The following is a 16,694-nucleotide window of genomic DNA, read 5'->3' on the forward strand; positions in this document are numbered from 1 at the left end:
GGTGTGCAAGGTTTAACCAAATCATATTTCAAAATTTTTTTTCACCATCAGAAATACTAATAGCAAAGGAACTGTAGAATAAATACCACTGGAGTTTTTTTTCCCAGATGACTCTATTTGGTTCATTCTTATCAATAGAGATATTATCAATAACCTTCAACAATAATTGCCACTAATCTTTTTCCCAATAAAAAAGCTCATGCCTTACGCGAATTTTCCAATTCCAAACATCATTAATGTTGGGATGAGCCCTACAGCCAATTAGGATTAGTTAAAGCTTGATTCCAATCAGGCAAAAATATCATTCATGTTGAATAATTAGTGATTTTCATTCATCAATAAGACATCAGTTATAATGAGTTATAAGTCTAATTGGATGAAGTCATGAGGTTAATATGTCTTGCAAGGGAACTGTAATAGGTTGCAGTTATGATATGTCTATGCATCAAAGCATAAACTCAAAATGTTCATAGTCAATGAATTATTGAGATTGGACGTCAATGATGCTTAGAGACTAGTATATTCTATGTTCCTTACTTTAAAAGTAAGCAATCGATCTCATAGATTGAGGTATAGAGATACTTGAAACTAGAATATAGGTGCTTGCTTAGGAAAGCAAGTTCACTGAATATGACCTGCTATGAGAAGTGCATTTGGTAATACACTCTAGTGTCTATGCAACACTTTTCATGTGCCAATCGTGTAAATATTCCCTATACTTTATACACCAATCGTGCAAATTTATCACTATGGTGCATCTTGGATGCAAACAAAACTCACTAGACCAAACCTTTTTGAAAGGTACCAAAACTTGAGAAATGTTTTCAAGCAGAGAGTTGTCTAGCTATAGGAAGCTTTGCCATAAACCCATGTTAAGGCAAATGGTGGTAAAGCATGGGATGCTCATTAGACTCATTAAGCCACATATGTGATGTTGGCTACTATGTCTACAAAGCTTCAAAAACAACATGAATGACTTTGCAATCAAAAGAATTGTTCTATAAACAAGGTCATACATAAAGGTATGAGATAACATAGAAATTGTTTCTATGTAAGAAGATAGAAGACAGTTCTATTCAAAAGAAAGATTTAAGGTTGCGAGGCTTTATGGTAAAGCTAGAGCAATGTGTTTATCATGAACTAAGTATCGACTTTGTTCCATAATCTCTACCAAATAAAATTCATAATTAAGAGTCAGCTTCTATGAGATGGAATTTACATTGCCTTAATTATGAATTGGGATGACAACCACAATAAAAGAACTAACTTGGAAATGTTCTCAAACATCTTTATGATAAAGATGGACAAATGGGGGACTAAAACTATTTCCTTAACAAAGTTAAAGAAGAAGGAGCTTATAGAAGTTTATACTTTGCCAATGTTTATGATTGAGCTAGAAGTTACTATTATTGTATTAACATCATAAGTATTCAATACCAGATGTTGAATGCATTTGAGTATTGACATAAAGCGCAAAATAATAATAGTAAGTCAATGCTTAATATAAATGTCAAGAAAACTGATTGCATATGATCTAGATTATGGCATTTGAGTCTTGGTCATTGAAGTAAGAACTAGAGTATAAAGATACTTAGATCCTTTTGATTGGGAATCATAAAAGAGCTAGTAATTCTTATATGATCAAATCACTTTTCATGCAAAAGTGAATGACTTGGTATGTTTAAAAGGTCTTATACATATAGATGTATACGAACCATTAAACATAAAATGTTATGGCAAATGTTCCTAATTCATTAAGTTTACACGAGACTAAATTGAGATTTTGTTTTGTATACTTAAAGAAATATAATTTGAATTCCTGATATGTTCAAAGAATTCAAATATAAGATCATATGAGATATATAGTATGAAGTACTTTTATTAAGACATGATCTTAGTGGAGATTACTCTTACTTATTAATTAATCATTCATAAGATGAATGTAAATTCAAGAGGAATGGAACTTTCTTATGAGTAGAACATGTCGTAACGTGCGGGTCCGGGAACCCGACCGCTAGACGTGAATGTGAAAACTCACTAAAAAATTAAACTAGGAGTCGCCACCAATCTTTTTTTTACTAGGTGCGATTGGCCACCTATTGACTCGATTCTAATCGATGCAAACTTAAATTAATTTTAAACCCACCGAAAAGAACCTTAAACCGGTCTATAATTTTCTGGATCTAGGTTCGGGAGTACGGTTACGCCCGGGGAAGGATTAGCACCCCTCGGACGCCCGTTCCATGAACGGTACCATTTTTAGATTATCCTATTGGGCTTTAATTTTTAATTTCACTAGATTTCCTTAATTATTATTTTTTATTTTATCTCCTATTTAACCTAAAATGGAATGCAAATGGGTGGTGAGATGAAATGCATGGCGTGAGATAAAAATGCCGGACAAATAACCTTTTATCGAGGATATTTTTCGAATCCGCCCATCATACTGGTGGGACTCGGGATATTCTCTCACCTAGGGAATTATCCGAGAAACTCGCCTTCGCAAATTCGACGAATAATTCCCGTCATCGGGGTCATCGTACGTTTTCTTTTTAAAATAATATTTTGTGCATAATGAACCTAATTCGGGCAAAAGCCTTTTATTAAAGATGGTTCTCGAGCCCTCCCATCATACTTGTGAGACCTGAGGATATCTTTTCACTTAAGGAACTTTTCGAGAAATACCCGCCTTCGCAGGATCCCCGAAAGATCCCATCATCGGGGCTTAAACTCGGAAATAGAAATATTTATATGCAATGATATGTATGATGCAATACATATATGCCATGATAATGCAATTATCTATGTTTTTTTGTTATTATTAATTACTTTTATTTTATTATATATTTTATTGTCATATTTTCTATTCTTATTTCTTATTATTATTATTTATTTTATTTATTTTATTTATTTATTTTTATCTTTATTTTTTTGTTCTAAGTTCTTATGTTTTCCGTTTATACTTAGACAAATTGCTTATAATTCTATATTATTATAGTAAACAAAAATTATATATTTTTATCATACTATTTTTTTGTTTTATATATTTTTTTTATATTTTTATTATTACATATTTTACATAAGCAATCTTTTATTCAAACCTAATGCCTAAGATCTTATTTATTATTTTTTTATCTTTATCTTTACATTTCTTTATGCCACTTAATACTCAATGCTTACTTTTAAATTAATTATTTTTTATTATTATTTATTTATTTATTTACTTTTTTAATGTCATATATATTGTATTTTCACAAATTAATTATTTATTATACATTTGAATTGTTATCATTTTATCATTATTTTATTACTTATTATTTATTTTTATCAAGTAATTTCATCAAGTAATAATTTTTGTTGTATAATCAAGCTCTTTACTTATTAAGGATTTCGGAATCTTAAAAACGAGATCCTCCCATCATACTGGTGGGACCTTGATTCGGATTCGGAGCCTAGGGAACATAAGCTCGGGATTGCAACTTCTCGCATCCCGATCGATTATCCCATCATCGGCATTGTTTGCTTGTCCTTAATGTCATGATATTTTTCTTAGGCGTTAATTCTCTAAGGTTGGTTCTCTTACCTACCATATTATAATTATTTTCATACTTGATATAATATTATTTTTATTCACTACATATATATGTATGTATATATATATATTTTAGCGTACATAAATATTTCTCATGCCTCTATTTATATTCTTATTTATACATATTTATAATCCTCTAACTATATTATCTCTTTAAACTTGCACATCATATCTAAAACTTTTAGAGCATTGTGATAAAGTAATTTAATCTTAATCTTAAAGACATTCTCTAGAAAATTTCCTTTTTAGGACTTTGTAAAAAAGATATTTCCGAATCAACCTTTTAGCATCAAGTTATGAAGCTTAGATTAAATGCTGCGAGTTGAACTCAAACGAATCAAACCATAATACCCAAACAATTAAATAATCACAAATCCATTATGCAAAGAAATTAAATTTTCCTTACCTGATTAAGTCGAATGAGCCTCAACACAACTAAGCTAACCACGGCTGTTGCTAGACACACTGTTTAGCTTTGCACAACCTTCCATGGGACACCAAATGGCGTCGTTCGGCCCTGAGGAGACAAGCTCTCTCTCTTTTTTTTTTACTTACTTTTCTTTCTTCTCGTCAAATACCCAAACCTGACTCTCTTCCTTTCCGTCGGTTGGTACTGCAGCTCCGCCTCACTCAGCTTTCCTTCCTCTTGCGCCGGCAGCAGATCGCGGCTCCGCCTCTCCCTCCTTCTCTATTCCTCTTCTCAGCTCTCCTTCCTCTTGCGCCGGCAGCAGATCGCGGCTCCGCCTCTCCCTCATTCTCTATTCCTCTGCTCATCTCTCCTTCCTCTTGCGCCGGCAGCAGATCGCGGCTCCGCCTCTCCCTCCTTCTCTATTCCTCTGCTCAGCTCTCCTTCCCCTTGCGCCGGCAGCAGATCGCGGCTCCGCCTCTCCCTCCTTCTCTATTCCTCTGCTCAGCTCTCCTTCCCCTTGCGCCGGCAGCAGATCGCGGCTCCGCCTCTCCCTCCTTCTCTATTCCTCTGCTCAGCTCTCCTTCCTCTTGCGTCGGCAGTAGATCGCGGCTCCGCCTCTCCCACCTTCTCTATTCCTCTGCTCAAAATCCCGAAAACCCCCACTCTCAATAATCAATTCCTATTTCTCTTTTTTTGATTGATTTTTCAGTGCTCATTGTGGATTTTTTTGGTGTGGCTGCTGGGATTTTTCTTGTTGCAGGTTCTCTGTTTTTTTGTTCTCTATTTTTTGGCTCCTTGGTTGCTCTCCATTGCTTAGAAAGCTGGTAGTTTTTTTGTTGCAGGTTCTTCCCCCCCGGATGCTACAGTGCCCCCTCTCCTTTATACCCGATTCCCCGGGTTCTGGAGGGGGCACACTCCATTGCCTTGTCCTTGGGCACCCGGGGGCAAGTTCCACTATCCTGCCAGACGCGAATTGTTTGCGTCTGGCAGGTGAGAGAGGTGCCTGGCAGGGTGCGTCCGCACCCTGCCAGTCGTACCTCTCTCCTTTCTTTTTTCATCATTTTTCATTTTTTTTTGTTTATTATATTTTTAATTTTTCCTTGTTTATAATTTAGTGTCTACAGAACTTAGAGATGTTTGTTCAAAATAAGAAACCAAATTCATCTAATGATATGATTTGGTCCATATCTCTCCAATATATATGTAGCCAATTATATTATTCTAAACCAATACGATTCCAAGTATACATTGAGATGTATGTATGTAGCATCATAAAATATTCAAAAAAGTTTGAATATTACTCTCATAAAGGATCTTGGATTTAGTGAGAGCATGATGACACTAAGCAAGAAGTTTGTTTAGTATTACATGGTTACATTGGAATCTAAATCTTAAGATTTTGCATAGAGAAATGGATTGAATCCATATACGATAAGGTAGCAATTGGCTTTGTGCTAGTGGGAGATGTTGGGATAAGCCATGCATCCAATTAGAATTGGTTAAGGCTTGATTCCAATCATGTAACAATATCATTCATGTTGAATGATTATAGGTTTTCCTTCATCAATAAGACATCAATTATAATGAGTTATAAGTCTAATTGGATGAAGTCCGTGATATTAATATGCCTTGCAAGGGAGCTGTAATAGGTTGCAATTATAAGATCCCTATGCATTAAACCATAATCTTAAAATGTTCTTGGTCAATGTATAATTGAGACTAGACATCAGTGATGGTTAGAGACTGGTATATTCTATGTTCTTTACTTTGAAAGTAAGTAATCGATCTCATAAATTAAAGTATAGAGATACTTGGAACAAGAATATAAGTGTTTGCTTAGGAGAGCAAGTTTACTGAACAAGACCTGCCATGAGAAGTGCATTTGGTGATACACTCCAATGCCTATGCAACACTACTCTTGTGTCAGTTGCGTAAATACTACCTAGAGCAGTGTCTTATATGTGGAGTGTTATGCTTTAATTTTATCCCTACGGGTGCCTAACCAAACACTACCTTATGTCGTCAAGTTGGTGTTGTTTGGTTACCCATTGAAGAATTGTTGCATCCAACAAGTCCATTGGATGGTAAGATCATCAACAGGTTCTACATGTGTGAGTAAACTGCTATTGGAGGAAGTTCATTGGTTGCACCTCAACCACAACAGTTTATACAGAATCTCTCCATTTGTCAACATATGGAGCGGCTTAAACATCGTAAGGACCACCAAGTTGGGTGTTTCAAAGCCATTAAAGAAATAATGTGAGCATGAGCTGAACATGTTAACATGGACATGGCTACCTTCCCCACGCTACTTGAGGATCACACCTTGGATGCTGATGATGATGCTGCTGCGGAGGAGGATAAGGATTGGCTGAGTCTGCCAGTTTGGGGGAGTACTTTCTTTTTTTACTTTTAGGAACATTGAGGACAATGTTCACTTTAAGTTTAGGGGGAATTGTTATGCTTTCTTTTATTTATCATGTTTTTGTTTAAACTAGTTCATTTGCATGTTAGTATTAGGAACATGTTGAAATATTAAGCTAAAGTTGTGCACCAATAACAATTGATTTATCTATCCAATGATGAAAACTAATTGCCTTGTTATTCTTTTTACTCTTAACAAGCATGAATATTGTTGTAGTATTATGTGGAATTCTTATGAATAGCATCATTTTAGAAAGTGATTTTCATATTTGAGCACTATTTTTCTTATATTATTTCATATGTACATTTAGAAAATGAATATGTGAGTGTGAATCTTTAAACTACGTTCAGAATCTTAGAATTTGTTTAATCTTTCCTTGGGATGAAATCTTAAGTTATACTTGGCTAGGAAATAACTTAGGTCATATTTGGATCAATTGGGCCTTTTCCAACTACCATAGTCAAATTCTATCCTTAGTACACCTTTTTGAGCCTAAATTTATCTTTTTCTTTGTCAACCAGAAATAAATTATCCTATCTTGTAAATAAATTTTCAATTCCATTATCTTCATTCCTAAGCATGTACATTATTTTAGAATTTATATATAAATAAAGTGTTGAAAAAGTAGTAAGGATGAGTTGACAAAAATTTCCAACCATGATGTGAAGCACTCATTTTACTAACATTGAAGAAAACAAGTTTAGGGGGTATTGAATTGTGAATAAAAAAAATTATGTTTGATGAATGAAAATTGAAAAAGAAAGAAAAAAGTGTACTTGGTGAAGGAAGATAAAGCTATGGAGATCCTAGAATAATTATATGCGCAGTGTGATTTTAACCTTAATGTATCTCTCATCATACCTTAACCCTAGCTGAACATTATAAGCTAAATAAAGTCTTAAGGATCCTTAGCTAAGTGATGGCCTACATTAGTGGAGAAGGAGGTAAAAAACAAACATATGAAATTCTAAGCTTTTTGAGATTTGCATGATCATAATCTTTTCCGAAGTGCATAATGTTCATTATAAGAAACTTCACACACACACACACACGAAAACCCATTCGAAAAATGAGCATGCACTTGGATTAAACATGAACTTTGATAATATTCATGTTTGATTTTGAGCCTGGAAGACACAACAATTTATGAGGAAATTAGAGGTGATCAATGAATTAGTGCAATCTCATAGTTGATGTCTTCAACTACTTTGTTTCATTTTAGTTTTTTCTCAATGACTAGCAAAATATTAAGTTTCGGGGGTGTGATAATTCTATTATATAGAGTTAAGTAACCACATTTTGGGATATAAATGTAGCCAAGTCCTTGTGTTTTAAGTAGATTTTAGACAGTTTTCATGTTTTTAGTTGAATAGTTTAAAGCATGTTAACTTAGTTTAATGGAAGTAATTTTAGTTTATTTTCATGATGAAAGTCCTATTTTAGGCCAATGGTGATTTAGTTTTTGTGCTTGCAGGTTTTGAAATGTATAAAGTTGAATGAGGATGAATTTTGCAATGGAGACTAAGTGCAAATTGTCATTGAACATGTTGTAGTAATTCAAACATAACTTGAGCTATAGAGATCCAATCAACATGATTCTTAGACCATAGGAAAGCTAAGAGGCAGACCTACAACTTTACCATTTCACCTAAATTAGCCTCGAGGTAGAAGAAAATTATGTTGCAAGATAAGGCAATTCAGCAAACTGCACCAAGGTAGTACAAGAACAGGTAGCGTCGCGACCATGTAGAGCCCAACGCCGAAGCACCCAAGAGAAGTGTCATGGAATCCATTCAAAAATCCGAGAGTTTAGCACTGCAGCGCCTAAGGAGGAGTGCCACAGCATCGGATGGAAAACTAGCAAAAAAATTTTATAAGTCAAGAGTGCCGCAGTGCCCTAAAGCAAGACCGCAGCGCTCTGATGTGAATTAATAACTTACAACCAATTGGGAAATGAGTTTTTAGGTCTTTTTGGAGACTATAAATAGGTCTTTTTCAATAGCTGAGAAAGAAGGTTCAAAAAGGCAACGAATAGCAATTTTTGAGAGAAAAGAAAAGGCTCTTCAACAAAAGAAATGAGAAGAAATTGATGATCAAGAATCAAAAGAGAATTTGATATTTCCTTACTCTTCGTTTCTTTCTTGTTATTTTTCTTGTAGAAATGATCTTTTCTCTTTATTCAATTATGTCTGCTATAAAAACAATAATGAACTAATTTTGTTTTCTAGGATTATGGGTTATTTCATTATATAGTTTGAATGTTTGATTTTTCCTTGCTTGGTATTAATGGAAATTGCATAATTTATTCAATTTTGTATGTATTACTTTTCACTACTTGATCACCAATGTCAAGCCCGGCTCTACAATATGTTTATGCCATTCCTACATAAGAATGTATGTTTGCTTACTTGGGTACCTCGAAAATCATTAAAGGACAGTATTGTACCAAATGGTACAATTAAGTTGAATTAAGTCTCAAACTAGTCCAAATAGAGATTTTAAGATGAAATTGAGAATTTTAAAACCCCAGAATGACTTAAAATGGTGATTCGGAGTTCGAGGACCGATTTGAAGTCAAATTGGAATTTTCATGACCTAGGGGTAAAATGGTCATTTTGCTATCAAAGGTTAAGATGTGAGTGTTGGATGAAATTTTTGACTAAGATTGATCATTTGGAGTATAATTTGAGTTTGAGAAGTGAAGAATTTTAATTTCGACATTTTTTCTAGCATAGGGGTAAAATAGTCATTTTGCCACCCTAGGAGCAAAATTATAATTTTACACCACCCAACATCTTGTCCAGCACATGAATTTCACCCATTATTATCATGGATAATTGAAAGATTTTATGTGGTGGAGAAAGAAAGCTTAATAGTTAAGAATTTAAAAATGGCCCAATGGTAAGGTGACAAGTGTCAAGCTTTTATTTCTTTATTATTTTCCTTATAAATTAGCACAAAGCCAGCCCATTTCTCTTTATTATGGCCGGCGAAAGCAAGAGCAAAGGAAGGAAAGAAGAACAAAAACCTTAAAGTGAAAATTCAAGAGAAAATTGGTGGATTTCAAGTAATCAAGCCATTAAAGGTGAAATTTCTTAACTCTAGCTTGTGATCTATCTTTCCTATGCATTATTTTGCATTTTCCATGTTTGAATCACAAGATATCATGAAGGATAGTGTGCTTATCAAACCCTAGGAGAGAGAATTTGATGATGATTTAGATAGATTTTTAAGATATATGGATGTTTTTAGTTGTTTATGATGTTAAGTGTAAGAATTAAGCTTGAAATTCACATATTCCTCATGAGTTCATCATTGGCCGAATCTTCCTTGTAGAGTGTTGATGGTGGATTTGATTTTATTTCAAGTGAATTGGTTAGGAAATGATGAATTATGGTGAGAAAATCAAGTAGGAAAAATCATAGTGGTGATGCACTCACCATGGCCGAAATTCTCAAGAGGAAATGTGAGGATGGTTTTGCTAAATTTTATGTTATTTGACTTGTGTTTGGTGATTTGAAGTATTGGGAGAGAAATGAAATTATTTGGAGTTGAATTGGACGTATGGGCCAATTAATCGGTGATAGATCGAATTAGGCCAATACCATTTTATTTAGGTACATAATTGAATTTATATTGAACACCTATTTAGATAGTTACTCGAGTATTTCACATCCCATTTCATGCATTAGTATAAAGCCTAAATTTGTTTTACAACGATTTAGCACAAATGTAGTAAATGGCTTATTGTGCATTATGTCTAAATGGTGAGCATTCTGGCAAAAGTAAAGAGATAGTACCCAAGGATCAAGAATCGGAGTACTCGGAACTCGATTTCCATTACATGAGTAACCTTACTATCATCTTAATTATCTAAAGTGGTTTTTATCCGATTTTGTGATTTTATGGAAAATGAGTTAAATGGTAAATCTTTGTGTTTTGTAATTAAAATGTGATTTAATGAAATGATTTTATAACATTGTCTTGAAATGAAATGATTGTTTGAAAATAGAGTAATTGGAGACTGTTTTCATGTGTTGTAAATTCATGGTTTGAATCGAATGGCTTATGACAATATTTGCATGAATGACTGAATTGGTATTTGTGTTGAAATATATGAACTGTGTATTTAGCCTTGAGAGGCTGGATTGTGATATAATTGCCATGTCATGCGATTGAGATTTTATTACATTGGTGGGTTTAGCTTGCTGCAATGGGCGGATTCCGTGAACCATCCTATTAGAGGGGCACGGTAACCCCATTATATTCTTACCTTGGTCGGAGAGGCGTGTAGGGTAACTTCCGAGGTACAACTTTACAGTTCACTTCACGCCAAACCACCACGTGAGGGTGAACTCAGCCAACGTCAAGGAACGGCTATGTTTTTAAAATAAAAACATGATTTATGCGTACATGACTTTTTAACAACCTTGGCGGACTCGGTTGGGATAGCCCCAGGCCAAGGTATCCCTGATGACTGAGTATGAGAATAATCTTGGCACGAGCCAAAGTTTTAAGAAATTCATAAGCCATGTTGATTACTCGATTTATATGAATTGATTTTATTTGGTTGAAATGAGTTGAAAGGTGATGAATTATAGTATGATGATCTATTTTAATCTGTCTCCATTTACTCAGCTTTAGATATTTTAGATGGTATTTGTTTACTCACTGAGATTATATAATCTCACCACCCTCCTTTCCACCCATTTCAGGCTCGGGATAGTCGGTAGATAGCTCACTTTGTTGAGGGCTACAGTTGGACTTGCATCCTCAAAAATTGTAGGTTTACCGCTTTTGATACTTTTGGTCGTTCGTGGGCCCACGTGTCACTATAAATTAAATTTTATACTTTGGTTATCTGTATTACAGTATGTATAAATTTATTTAGTTTTTACGCTGCAAAAATTATTTACTGGTAACTCTATAAATATTGTTTTATAAGAAAATAGAATATTTTATTGAATATTTTTATTATATTCAAATAGTCATAATTTCATTTTAAATGAAAGTTTTAGACGTTTAAACTTATTTTTGATTATGAATTATGTGTTTTATACTCACATACTACATATTTAGCGAGTTTCAAAATTTTTGAAGAAAAATGACCAAAATGCCCCTGTGAGACAGAAATTATTTTTTTTTATTGATTTAACTTGAAAATAGCTTAAAATCTTTTAAAACATGATATTTGGCAACAGTTACTCACAGGAGAAATGAAAAACTGATATTAAAGCCTTACGGGGTTCCGGTTGACATTCCGGATAATAAGTGTCAATCGGGACACTGCGGCGGTTGTCACGGGTTCGAGGAGAGTACCAGGTCATGACAACCAATTGAAATGTCTTGGTTTTTTAAATGAAACTCGACAGAGAGAGTTTAGAATAAACCATAGTTTTGAATAACCTTTGTTTGATTCATGTCGAAGTTAAGTGATAGTTTCGTGTTTAGAATAAACATATACCTAGATGCCTTAAGTAGCCAAATTAAAACACGAACCTACTGAACTTTTTCTAATTAATTTGCAGACATATGGGATTAATTTTGAAGAGGTATGTGTGCATGATCTCAGCAAAGAAGTATATATAATATGAATTTTAGATTAGTCATGTATTCCATTAATCTAAGTTAAAGAGAATGATTAAATTCAAACGAAGTTTTGAAAGGTACCATAATCTTAGGTTTTGAGTAGATATTCCTTTTAGTGACATTTTGTGTTTTGTTAATTATTTAGTTAATTAATTAATTTTAGTTTAATTAATCATTTAAAATCGAATTCTTGGATAAGATCACTTTGTTATAAATTTAATACTTAGTAAAAACAGATACAAATTTTTGTAAAAAACAATACTAGACTTATCTTTAGATAACTTGTACAACTTCGTACACTTGCGTGTATTAAACCGATAACAATTTCCCCATTTGATGGCTTTCTCCATTTCACGCTTCTCCCTGTACCTCACAAATACCTCCCGATTGTTCCCCATTAAATCTACACATTACATTCTTTTTCTTTGAGAATTTTTGGTTTGTTTATGTTTACAAATTCTGAATAGATCTGCAGATTGGGGTGCTTCAGTCATCCTACCCTACATTATGGGTTGGATAAATCTAATAATTGAAGTTCGATCAACAACAAGATAGAGTCTGCTCTAGATATTTTGAAAACTTGTAAAGTACATAATTATTATTTTTTATTATAATTAAATTAATATAGAAAAAATGATGATAAAAGAGAAGAAGAAAAAGAAATAAAAATTAAGAAGAAGAAAATTACCAAAAGGGAGCTAGCTCTAGCTGAAACAAAATAAAAAAAAATTAATATTCAGGAATTGAGGGAAAAAAAATTACCTTATTTAAACAAAGAAAAACTGGGGAAAAAGTACCGGTTGTTCCCACACGAGACATAATCACTTTAAATATATGGATACAGCTTCTCGGAGAGAATGAAATTTGGAGATCAATTATATAAGCACATAGTTTATTCATTGTATTATTTTAAAAATGTTCTTAAAGTCAAAAGTTTTAATTATTCAAAAAATGTGAAGCATACATTATATATTAGTTCAATAAAAATTACTACAACTCATGCAGTCAGGTCTATGATAATAATCTTTCAATTCACAGAATTTCTTGAAGTAAATATTTCTAATTTTACTGCTGATGATATATATATATATATATATTCTAATTAGGTGAAGAAAATGTTAAATTTTTGTCTAATCAATTTAACTCCAAAGAAGAGAAAAGACTGGAAACCTCTGCCCATCATATTACATAATCGGCCTCCATACAATATGAGGATGAATTACACCGTAGAGTTTATATTCTCCTTTCATCTTGCTTGATTTTCACAAAATTTAAGATTTGTTTTTTTTTTTTCAATATTATATTAATAACTTAAATTTATTATTATAGAATTGATATATGTATTATGTTATTAAGGCAGCTCACTGCTTTTGTTCCGTTGCAGTCTTATTTGCGGTGTGGACTCCCATTTCATTATTTGAATAAATCATACAACGTCGGTTGACCATCCCGGCTACCATTATCACTGTGGGAGTGTTTTTGAATGGAAAATGACTTGCTACCACGAAGTTTAAATTTGAAACCAAAATTAAGCTAGCTCTGACTCCATATTCTTTAAAATGAAAATGGAAGACCCATTTGATTGATCTGGCGACTCCTGAAGCTGTGTAAAATAGGAAAGTCACGAGTGCCTTAGATTATTGTTATCTGCGTTTGGTAGATAATCTTTTTGTTTTATGCTGTGTTAACTTTTTGTATTAAGTTAAATGACTCTTCTCTAATCTCGATCAGTTTGGTAGAAAATGGACAGTTTCAGTTTGTTGAGGATTAAATTGGCTCCTTACCTTTACATGTCGGTGGCTATAAAAACAACAAGCTTTTGTTAAAGTTACAAATACAATCCAAGAGTCAAAAGTTAGCTATTACTATTACTATAAGCATAAACAGTAACAGTAAAAACAATTAACCACATTAATTAAGCATCGCAAAAAATAAATATTCATATTTGCGTATTCCACTTCTTAAATTAAAGGAGAAAAATAGGAAACAAAATGGAAAATTCTTAATTTCCACCACTGGCTAAGTTTTCTTAACCAATGGCTCTTAACCATAATTAGTAATTTACCCTCCCCAAACTTTCTATTCAGGAATCGGCTATCGTCCAAGTCATATCGTTCTCAAAAATCCAGTGACAAACCTCGATCCGACCCGGACCTGAACCCAAAGCCAAGAAAGCTCCATGCCCCGAACTCCAAGCAGATGTATCCAAATGACAGATGGCAACGCCATGATTTATCTTCTCCCTTGAATTCGGGTCCAGTATATCCGCTTCATAAACCCGGACCTTGGGAACCGAGTGGCAATAGTAAAGTAAATACGGGTACAAACTCTGGTGACAAGAAACTGATTTCGTTACTTTCCCACTGTTGATTCCTCTGACCGTTCCAATCTTAATATTTTGCTTTGAGCCCTTCACGTTTTCCGTCGTACGAACCTCCACGTTACGCCCCAGGACAGAGGTGGCGAAATCGATCATGTCCTCGGCCGATCCAACGCACCGCTTCGTCTCTCCCGCGCTCGGTGCTCGCTCGCACTCTTTCAAAGCGTCCAGCATTACGGTTTCCAGGGTGGAGTTATCCCCCGCGTGGAAAATCCGTTTCAGTTCACCAATCTTAGAGGACGAGAACGGTAATTTGGAGACAATAGTCCGGGGCAAAAACGACCTTTCGGGCATTTTATCCCTAATGTCCGGCATTGGCAGCACCGTTCCTCTCTTCAACATCTTTTCCCGGAAGAATTTGCCCGGCTCCACCCATTTATTCACAGCACTAACACTGGCCTTAACTTGAGCGGTTTCAGCCGAACTCTCATTGTTGTATCTACCGAAACTAACACCCTTTTTAGTATAATCCTTAAAAGTGGTGTTTCTTCCATAGATCTTGAACCCAATGGACTGACCTTCGGCTCCTTGGCCATATCCAGTGAATTTATCCGTACCTTCGTTAAAAGATTGGCCGTAATTATTGAAATCAACTTTCGCCGCATTAGAATTCTTGGCATAAGATTGGAAGGAATCGTCACCTACATTGGATTGGTCTCGGTAACTTGAGAAACTGTCAACCGCCGCATTGCCTCCATCTCCATAACTCTTAAAAGTATTTAGCGGCACATTGGAATCAAACCCGTACGAAGTGAAAGTGTCATTTGCCCCATTCGCTGATTCTCCATAACCAGAAAAACCTGACCCCACAACATTGGCTCCTTTCCCGTAACTGCTGAAGTCGTTAGGAACGCCGTTACCGTTTTTGCCGTAACTTGAAAACGACTGCCCGTTCCCGGCGTTGGCGTTCTCCGTGTAGCGCGTGAATGTCTGCCCACGGCCGTTGGAGTCGTCGGAATATGAAGTGAATCGGAGATTGGGGTTGTTCACTTCACGGTTGTAGTTGTTGAAGTTGCCGCCACCGCCAGTGGCGGCGGCGCCGTAGGTGTTGAAGCTCTGGTCGACGACGTTAGATTCGCTGGCGTAATTGGAGAATAGGTCCTTGTGACCAGCCGAGTCCCGGCTGTATCGGCGGAACGAGTCCACGATGACGTTGTCGCCTTCGGAGTAGTTCTTAAAAGAGTCGACTCCGGCGAGTCGATCCGTGCCGTAATTGGTAAAGTTCTTGTTGGCGTAGAAGGCGAAGTTTGCGTCTTTGGGGTGTTTCTCGAGACTCGGGGATAAATCGGGGAAGCAAAAGAGTTTAGCGGAGGAACAGAAGGAAGGAAGACGGGAAGCGAGGTCGTTTTGGGCGGCGAGTTTGGAAAAACTGGCAGAATCGACGGCAGTCAATGGGGATACTTTGGAGAGTAAAAAATGGGTTTTGGGGATTTGGTTACGGATCTCCTTGTTCCAGTAACGAATCAACGAGGCTTTTGGAGTAAATGGGTTTTCCGACACTGAGGAAGCACCGACACCGCCGAAAATAACCTGCATTGTCCGAAAATAAACTTTAAAAAAAAATAGGTCTTATATAAATTTCAATAAACAGATAAAAATAAGTAAAGATTGTAAACAGAAAACATTTTGCTCACACTGAAGGATGAGAAGGAGAGGACGAGAAAAGTCCAGAGCTTAAGCATTTTCGGGGTGTATTTTTTCTTTCTTTTCTCTATTTTCCCAGAGAGAGAGAGAATGTAGGTGAGTTTGTTTGGTTGTGTTGGAAGACAGGAATTTATAGAGGGAAAAGAAAGAAAGGGGAGAATTGTGGTTAGTGAAGACAGTGATGAGAGTTTGACGACGGAGGATTTGCTCATTATCTGCTTTATTCTAAACTAGAATTTGGGCACACCCACCCTGTATGACAGAGAAAGAGAAGTGGGAAAACAACTTTTTAAGTAATAAGATAGATTTTTTTCAAGTAAAATAAATACATTCAATTATTAGTATAATTTTATTTTATATATTTATGAATTTTTGTATAATTTTACGAATTAAAGGATTCATTCTAAATAAATATTAATAAAGATTATTCTAATTGTTATTAGTTTTTATTAATTAATTAAAGGGGTTTTATTTTTTCAAAACAAATGGGCGAATATAAAGGATATACGGTTATTATGAAATGAATAAAGAGAAGAGAAGTAGAGAACCCCACTAAAAAGGAGAAATGCGATTATGGATTGTGCAATAAGAAAAAGAAGGAACCAAACAAAATCTTCACATGCTTTTCGTTTTCTTTTTCTTCTCAAAAGAAATT

The 16,694-nt window shown here is 34.8% G+C and overlaps 1 protein-coding gene across 1 annotated transcript; it reads right to left on the reverse strand.

Moving 5' to 3' along the window:
- Positions 1–13,908: 13,908 nt before the first annotated feature.
- Positions 13,909–16,302, reverse strand: PG2 (polygalacturonase 2). Its single transcript, XM_018116390.2, has 2 exons — positions 16,030–16,302; positions 13,909–15,925 (listed from the first exon to the last, which is right to left on the reverse strand). Exons 1-2 carry the CDS (start codon positions 16,249–16,251, stop codon positions 14,099–14,101), a joined length of 2,049 nt encoding a protein of 682 aa, XP_017971879.1. The 5' UTR covers positions 16,252–16,302; the 3' UTR covers positions 13,909–14,098.
- Positions 16,303–16,694: the final 392 nt, after the last annotated feature.

The sequence above is a fragment of the Theobroma cacao genome, chromosome 2 (assembly GCF_053813885.1).
Source record: "Theobroma cacao isolate CCN51 chromosome 2, ASM5381388v1, whole genome shotgun sequence".
In the NCBI taxonomy this organism is placed as follows: Eukaryota; Viridiplantae; Streptophyta; class Magnoliopsida; order Malvales; family Malvaceae; genus Theobroma; species Theobroma cacao.